The sequence below is a fragment of the Triticum urartu genome, chromosome 7 (genome assembly GCF_003073215.2).
Source record: "Triticum urartu cultivar G1812 chromosome 7, Tu2.1, whole genome shotgun sequence".
NCBI lineage: Eukaryota > Viridiplantae > Streptophyta > Magnoliopsida > Poales > Poaceae > Triticum > Triticum urartu.
In genome coordinates this window covers 543,282,764-543,291,313 of record NC_053028.1, presented here as the reverse complement: position 1 = coordinate 543,291,313, position 8,550 = coordinate 543,282,764, and the positions used below count along the sequence as shown (strand labels likewise).

Sequence of the window (8,550 nt, the reverse complement as noted above, 5' to 3'; positions counted from 1 at the left end):
ACGACGTCCTCGTGTGGCGTCATGGTACAAACGATGGGGACATTGTGGTCTCGCTTTCGATAATGGCTCCTTTGGGTAGGTGGCAGAGTAGATAACTCTATCCATGCGGTCCTCATCCTCCCGTTCTCTTCCGGTGCGTTTTCTGGTGGCATATGCTCTGCTGTTCTAGCATGTGTCGAGCTTGATCTTGGTTTTCATGTGTTGGCGTTTTCGTCTGTGGATGTGTTGTCTCGCACATCTTATCATCAGATCTGTGCGTGATGCTTCAATTTTTTCTTCAAACTTTTGACTCAGCACAAGTTTGTATGTTAGCTTGTTGGTAAAATATGCCATGTCATCAACCAACATCTTAACATACAACATCTTCAATGGGTTGTATCTAGTATGCCCAATAGGATGTGAGATAATAAATAAGGTGCTCTCTCATTCTACATCGGAGCTTGTGCAATGGGTGTTGGTTCATTTACATACAACATTCCTTTCTTTCCTCATTTATTGCATGACACATCATTAAAAATCCTATGTGACAAAGTCTACCAACAACTATCTTACAACCATTGGAGATGCCCTTAGCGGGTGAATGACTTCATTAATTTTGAAGTGTATCTTAGCTGGCTGATGGCTTTGGCTTCATTTAATTTTGGCTACATGCCTTTAAAGAAAAATAGATATCTGAAATAAATAAAGTAAAATAAATGCGGAGCAACTTAATCGCTCCGGGTACCCGAACCTTCCAGGTCAGTAGGCCGCCTTCCCCATTCCGGCCATAGTCAAACCAAACCAAATCCTCGCCTCGCCACCATGGCCGACGGCGCCGGCAGCGGCAGGTCCCGCCTCAGCGCCCTCCCCAACGACCTGCTCCGCCACATCGTCACCTTCCTCCCCGTCATGGAAGCCGCCCGCGCCGCCACCCTCGGCCGCGGCTGGCGCCACCTCTGGCGCTCATACCCGCTCGTCCTCAAGGATGCCGACATCCCCGAGCGCGCGCGCGACGCCGCAATCCCCCGAGTCCTCGCCGACCACCCGGGCCACTTCCGCGCCGTCATCCTCTACGACTGCCGGCTCGCCTCACTGGACCGCGAGCTCCCCGCCTGGCCGCGCCTCCTCGTCGACAAGCGCACGGAGAAGCTCGTTCTCGCCTACAGTTGGGTCGTGAACCAGCCCAACCCGGGGCGCCTTCTTCCCGCCGACATCCTCCGCTGCGACTCGCTCCAGGAGCTCACCCTGGACTTCTGGACGTTCCCCAGCGGCGCCGAGGTCGTTCTTCCCCGCCTCCGGATTCTCGCCATGGTAAGGATTGGCATAAGCGAGCAGGAACTGGAGTCCTTGATCTCTGCCAGCCCCGTTCTAGAGTCCCTTCGGCTCACCCTCAATAGCCCCAAGCACGTCCGGCTCCGCAGCCAAAGCCTCCAGTGCGCGCTCGTTGGGCTATCCAGAGTGGAGGAGTTCACCCTGGTGGACACGCCGCTCCTGGAGCGGCTCTACTTGTTCCTGCCGCCTACTGGTGTGGTGGGGTTCAGAATCGCTTGTGCTCCCAACCTGCAGGTGCTCGGCTACCTGGACACAAGAGCTCACAAGCTGCAGATTGGTAGCAGCGTCATCGGGGTACGTCTCTCCAGTCTCAATCTCTCTCTCAACTTGAAATTGTTCCATCCATCATGTTCTCTAGGATCAGAAAGTAGTCAGTGAGTTATGATAATGTTGCTTTTGCTGCATCTCATTGCATTCTCTCAAAGTTATTCCATCCGCATCGACCCATCCCATGATAATGTTCTGTATGATTATAGAGCACTTGATGAGTTATGATAAACCTGTCTTTGTGAACCTGTTTGCAGTCAGACACAATGGTGAGCGCAAGCACTGTGGTTCGAAGCGTCAAGATATTGGCGTTAACTGTGAATTTTGGTGTCTTTGGGGAGGTTAAGATGCTGGCCAGCTTCCTCAGATGCTTTCCCAATATTGACACGCTGCACATTGAGGTAGCTCCCAGTTCCTTCAGTCTGTCGACCATTTCAATATTATCATCAATTATTAGCAGCTTGATATATATGTAACCAAACTGCTCACACATTGGTACCAATTTGCAGTCTGCACCGCATGATCCATCTGTAACTGCCAATGAACCCAGTGGGGAGCATCATGCCAAGTTCTGGCAGGAGATCAGTCCGATTTGTTGCTTGAGATCACATATCAAGAAGATGGTTATTCACGATTACCGAGGGGATCAAAATGAATTTGAGTTCCTCAAGTTCATTGCCATGAATGCCCAGGAGCTGCAGTCCTTACTGATTGTGCCGCATGAAGGAATTTTGTCTTCAGCTGACAAGGTGAATGAGATAAAAGACAAATTGCAGTGTCTACAGTTTCCAACAGGTATCTCTGCAGTGCTGCAGCTGTCACCTAAAGCAGGCACTGGTTTGCGCTTGGAGAAAGCATCCAATCTTACAATCGATGACCCTTTTGAATGGTGAATCCATGGTTAATTCGCTGTATGTTTACATGCCTGATCCATACTTTTTGAGGAATCATTGACTGTTGTCTGCAAGATCTTGATGTTTAGTTTCTTGTAGGCATGCCTTATCTTGAGACATGGCTGAGTTTTCCAACTACCAAGAGTATGTAGGAATTAAAGTTAGCAGAAGTACTTGAGAGACTAGTGTTATTTTCATGTGTCTGTCTCGATATGACAGCAGTTTGCTTCTGGATATAGTGCGCCTGTTTTTTAGCATGTCTGTGGTTTCATTTTCTCTGCATTGCTTATGTAGTTTCTTATCACCTCTTTCAGTTTCGTTAACTATCAATTGATGGTCAGAGTATACTGAGCTTGGTTAGCCAGGATCAGGATGGCAAAGGCTAAATGTAGTTCTGCACTTCTGTTTTATTCATCATGTTTTGTGTATCTGGAATAATAATGGCACATTGCATCGACTGGTAAAAGCATATATGGAATAAATAGCTTATGCCAGTAGATTTTTTCTTTCCAATAAAGACTTGGCCGATTAGTTGAGCAAATCTAGAGCCTACATATGCGACCTGGTTTGTAAACAATCTTAAAGTAGTCCGTTTCCGAAAATAAAGTTGACTATTGATGTTTCACTGAAAGATTTTCAGGAAGTGGGAATGTTCAAATATGCTAATTCTTTGCTTAATGGAATGCCCACCATATATGTTTAGAGATATAACAGTTATGTAGGTGTTACTCTACTTGTTTGGCTCCGCTTCTCCTGTTTGCAAAGAGGACTTTCTTATGGTTGTTGCTTGCCCTTGATGATGTTCTCTCTTGGTTTAATTTCGCCAATAGCCCAGCAGTTGATTTCATTCACCTTTCTTTATTTAGTTACTTCAGTGGCCTAATAGCCTTGCCAGTTCTAAGGAGGAACGTATAAATGTCTTAACAACCTTGACATTCTTGACACTGAAAACTGATCACGTTTGCAGACCCAAAATGGTGGCGGTAAGTTCAAAAAAAAAAATGGTGACGGTTTAGGTGTCACCTATCTAAGCGCATCTCTAACTCATCCCCTATTCAGTCCTCCTTTGGTTTGTAGGAATGTCATAGGATTTCTATAGGATAGGATTTATATAGAAAAATTTTCTTTAAGGCCCTTTGGTTCGTAGGAATGGATTCCTATTCCTACGACGCGTTTGGTTCTGAGAAAATAGCACGGTTTACGATTGCAGTGTTTCCTGAAACTGTAGCGGGCGTTTGTTTTGCGTACGATGTTTTCCGTCGCTGCGTTTTCCGATACACCGCTTCGTAAAGTTGAAACCGCTCGAACCGAAGTGAATTAGAAAACGGGACTCTCAGCCCGAACCAAACAAAGATTGTCTTAGGTAAAAAGATTGGAAACGGTGCTTTCCGATACGAGAAAACGAATACATTACGGGAGCTGAACCAAACGCGTGGCTATATAGGATAGAAATCAATCCTTCATATTTTGGAGGAAAAAAAACATTAGCTAAGACTCAATGAAAAAAATTCCTATCCTATGCATCAAATGACATCTCTTTCTCTATACGAATTGAGATGCATGTCATCTTACTTCCTATGATTTTTTCATTCCTATAACATTTGTATCATATGAACCAAAGGAGGCCTCAGCGTTAGAGAAGGATAAATTCGATTTTCCTTTAATCGGTAGAACTCATTAAACCTTTAGTGAAGAAAGTGTTTACTCTGTGTCAGCCATGACTCATAAATATACCCACCCATACTTCTCCTCTTCTTCCATTCCGCAATCGCTCAACCCCCGCCGATGCGCCCCTACCTCCACCCCGATCTACTCCGCTGTCGCCCCGATGTCGATAATGGCCGGATCCATCCGCCACCGCTCCCGCTGCCCATCCCCGACGCGGATCCACGCGCAGTCCCAAGCCCATGGTCGCGGCAGCGCTTCCTCCTGTCGTGCTCGTGCATCTCATATCCCTGACCTCTCGTCGCCGCCGCCGTTGGGGACATGGGTCGCAGAGATCACCGACCCGACACCCACGAACACATTTGGATCTGATCTTTCCACTTGACGGTGCAGGTGGCGGGGGAATACGACATAATGTCGGACTGCCTCCATGACGCCAACGCCGATGCAATTTCCCTGCCGGCCTGCCGCAGTTGGCGCGCGTCGACCCTCGGATGGCCACCACATGGGAGATGGAAGCCCATGAGCTCCTCTAATTCTATACTAACAGGCGTTTTTGGTATGGTAAGTGTTTGGGTGCGGTGCGCCGGCCGAAAATTCGGCCGGTCTCGTGCCACGCTGGTCTGGCGCGCCCAGCAAATCACACCCCCGCGTGAGACACGTGTATTACGGTGGGGTCCCGTGTAGACCCGCCCCATCCCTTATCCTCTCCACCGCTTCATCCCCTACCTACCAATCTTTGTTCTTCTTCTCCCCACCCCCCTGTGTTGTCGCTCTCGTCCTCTCCGCAACCTCTCCCTTGCCCCCCCCTCCAAGCCCACCGGCATTCGCTGCCGTGGCACCGCTGCAACTGCTCGTCAGAGTACAAGCGGTTTGACGTGCTGTACAAGGCGGGGCTGCAACCAGATTTGGTGGAGCTGCAAGCAACAGAGGCAAGGGGTGGAAACAACGACAGACGCCGTTGCTAGCTGTCGACGTCTAGCTGGACCGGTGATGTCGGTGCTACATCCAGCAAGACGGCGAGCACGACCCCGCGCATGACAGGGCACGGGATTTTGTTTCAACCGTGCAGTGGAAAAGCTGGAACCATGTAGCTTTCCGGATCACCGGTTGTAGCTTTTCTGGATCATCGGTTGTAGCTTTTGCTAAACCGGTTTTATCTTTTTGAAAATCATTCTGTTCAAGCTTTTTCTTCAAAAATATGTTTCTTTTGCATCTTTTTTCATGAAACCACTGGTTCCAGCCTTTAAAAATACTAGTTGTAGCATTTTGTTCAGCTGGTTGTGGCATTTTTGTTCAGAAATGCTACCATAGGAGTTCGTCTTGTTGTATCAGCGATGCTTTTTGCTACAACCGTAGCTTATTTTTGCTACCACCGGTGATTTTTTTTGCTACATACATGCACGGCGGTGCTGGTCGATGGCGGCGATGCCTTTTTTGCTGCTGCAACCGTTTTGAAGTTTGCTGGAACCGGCGCCCAAATTTGCTATCATCACCTTTTAGGGTTTGTGGAAGGAACCGTCCAAAAGCTTCCACCAGATTTGTTTTTTGCTAGAACCCTCTCCAAAAAATGCTACTGTCGGCTTTTTTTTGGCTGCAAGCCATGCCGTCGTTTTCCATCTGATGCTAGAACCGGCAATGGTGCGGTCGGCATCCATGGTGCGACGAACTACAACCGAGGGTCTGCGATAATTTTTGTTACAACCGACGACGGAATTTGCTGCGACGACAAATGAAAGCGCTTGCGACCAGCAAGGCGTCTTCCTCCATGGGGACAGCGAGCCCGGGGTGGCCGGCGAGCGCGCGGCGGCAGAGGGCGGGGGCCGCGCTCTCCTTCTCTCTCGTTTTTCTCTCGCGTGGGAGGTTGATGATGGGTGCTGGGGTGGACGGGGAAGAGATCTAACGGCCGCGCGCGCATAGATCGGACGGATCTGGGCGGACCGGCCGAAAGATTCGGCCGGCGCGCCGGCGCAGAGTGTTGCCCTTTTGGTATGGATTAGATGTACATGTTGAGCGATTTTCAAAAAAAAAAAGATGTGCATGTTGAGCGTGTCCCTTTCCCCGGGCAATCCTCTGAATTTCACCGTAGGACCGTGATTTCCCGTTTCCCCCCTTCTCATTTCAGTCTCTCCTCGCAGATCCCAACTTAGAGAAGGGGAAAATCTCTCCGGGAAGAACATTCCAGGCCAGGGCCTCTCCATTCCGACCAAAGCCCAACCAAACCCTCGCACCGCCACCCCACCATGGCCGACGGCGGCGCTCCCCTCTCCACGGCGGGCCACGGCGGGGTGGACCTCATCAGCGACCTCAACGATGACGTCCTCCGTGAGATCATCACCCGCCTCCCCCTCATGGAAGCCGCCCGCACCGCCGTCCTCGCTTCCCGCTGGCGCTCCGACCGGCTCGTCCTCAAGGACGTTGACATCCACGAGCCCGCGCGCGACGCCGTGGTCCCCCGAGTCCTCGCCGACTACCCGGGCCACTTCCGCACCGTCATCCTCGCCGACTGCAGGCTCGCCTCCCTGGACCGTGAGCTCCCCGCCTGGCCGCGCCTCCTCGTCGACAAGCGCACGGAGGAACTCCTTCTCGCCAACAGATGGGTCATGGACCAGCCCAACCCCGCGCGCCTTCTTCCCTGCCGACATCCTCCGCTGCGACTCGCTCCAGGAGCTCACCCTGGACTTCTGGACGTTCCCCAGCGGCACCGAGGTCCTTCTTCCCCGCCTCCGGGCTCTCGCCATAGTACGGATTGTCATAAGCGAGCAGGAGCTGGAGTGCTTGATCGCTGCGAGCCCCGTTCTGGAGTCCCTTCGGCTCACCGTCAATAGCTCCAAGCACGTCCGTCTCCGCAGCAAAAGCCTCATGTGCGCGCTTGTTGGTTTGCTCAAGGTGGAGGAGTTGACCGTGGTGGACACGCCGCTCCTGGCGCGGCTTTTCTTGTTCCTGTCCCTAACGCTTAATGGTGTGAGGATCAGGATCGTTTGTGCTCCCAACCTGCGGGTGCTCGGCTACCTGAACACAGGAACTCACGAGCTGCAGATTGGTGACAGCGTCATCAGGGTACATCTCTCCAGTCTCAATCTCTCTCTCAACTTGAAATTGTTCCATCTAGATTGTTCTCATATATGATCTGAAAGTAGTCAATGAGTCATGATAATCTCTCTTTCAAAGTTATCCCATCCATGATGATGTTTTGTATGATTATAGAACACTCGATAAGCTATGTATACCTGTCTTGGTGGACCGCTTTGCAGCCAGACAGAATGGTGAGCACAAGCACTGTAGTTCCAAGCGTCCAGATATTGGCGTTGACTGTGAATTTTGGTGTCTTCGTGGAGGTCAAGATGCTGGCCAGCTTCCTCAGATGCTTTCCAAACGTTGACACGCTGCATATCCAGGTAGTTCCCAGTTACTTCAGTCCGTCCATCATTTCACAATGGTATCGTCGATTATTAGCAGCTTGATCCATATATGTAACCAAACTGCTCACACATTGGTACCAATTTGCAGTCTGCACTGCGTGGTCCATCTGTAACTGCCAATGAACCCAGTGGGGACCATCATGCCAACTTCTGGCGAGAGATCAGTCCGATTTGTTGCTTGAGATCACATGTCAAGAAGATGGTTATTCACAATTTCCGAGGGGATCAAAATGAGTTGAATTCCTCAAGTTCGTCGCCATGAATGCAGAGGAGCTACAGTCCTTACTGGTTGCGTCGCACAAAGATATTTTGTCTTCAGCTGTGAAGGTGAATGAGACAAAAGATGAATTGCAGCGTCTACAGTTTCCAACAGGCATCTCTGCGGTGCTACGGGTATCACCTAAAGCTGCCACTGTTTGGCGCTTGGGGAAAGCATGCATTCTTACAATCGATGACCCTTTCGAGTGCTGAATCCATGGTTAATTCGCTGTATGTTACATGCTTGATCCGTACTTTTTGAGAAATCATTGACTGTTCTTTGCAAGATCTTGCTGTTTAGTTTCTTGTAGGCATGCCTTATCTTGAGATATGGCTGAGTTTTCCAACTACCAAGAGTGTGTAGGAATTAAAGCTGGCAGAGTACTTGAGAGACTAGTGTTATTTTCATGTGTTTGTCTCGATATGACAATATGACAGCAATGTGCTTCTGGATATAGTGCGCTTGTTTTTTAGTATGTCTGTGGTTTCATTTTGTTTGCATTGCTTATGTAGAATGTCACCTCTGTCAGTTTCGTTAACTATCATTTGATGGTCAGTATACTGAGCTTGGTTGTCCAGGATCAGGATGGCAGAGGCTAAATGTAGTTCTGCACTTCTGCTTTCTGCATCATGTTTTGTGTATCTGGAATAGAAATGGCACATTGCATCGACTGGTAAAAGCATATGGAATAAATAGCTTATGACAGTAGATGTTTTTCTTTCCAATTAAGACT

General features: G+C 49.5%; 1 protein-coding gene and 1 pseudogene across 1 annotated transcript; both read left to right on the top strand.

Moving 5' to 3' along the window:
- The first annotated feature begins 720 nt into the window (after window positions 1-720).
- On the top strand, window positions 721-2,728 carry LOC125523353 (FBD-associated F-box protein At5g60610-like). Its single transcript, XM_048688398.1, has 3 exons — window positions 721-1,605; window positions 1,836-1,979; window positions 2,088-2,728. Exons 1-3 carry the CDS (start codon window positions 802-804, stop codon window positions 2,469-2,471), a joined length of 1,332 nt encoding a protein of 443 aa, XP_048544355.1. The 5' UTR covers window positions 721-801; the 3' UTR covers window positions 2,472-2,728.
- Window positions 2,729-6,243: 3,515 nt separating this feature from the next.
- Window positions 6,244-8,289, top strand: LOC125524768 (annotated as a pseudogene).
- Window positions 8,290-8,550: the final 261 nt, after the last annotated feature.

Excerpts from the sequence above, each read along its gene's own strand:
- LOC125523353 (XM_048688398.1), top strand. The coding sequence starts at position 802 with ATGGCCGACGGCGCCGGCAGCGGCAGGTCCCGCCTCAGCGCCCTCCCC. Across the intron at positions 1,606-1,835 it reads TTGGTAGCAGCGTCATCGGG|TCAGACACAATGGTGAGCGC; the intron begins GTACGTCTCTCC and ends ACCTGTTTGCAG. Across the intron at positions 1,980-2,087 it reads TTGACACGCTGCACATTGAG|TCTGCACCGCATGATCCATC; the intron begins GTAGCTCCCAGT and ends ACCAATTTGCAG.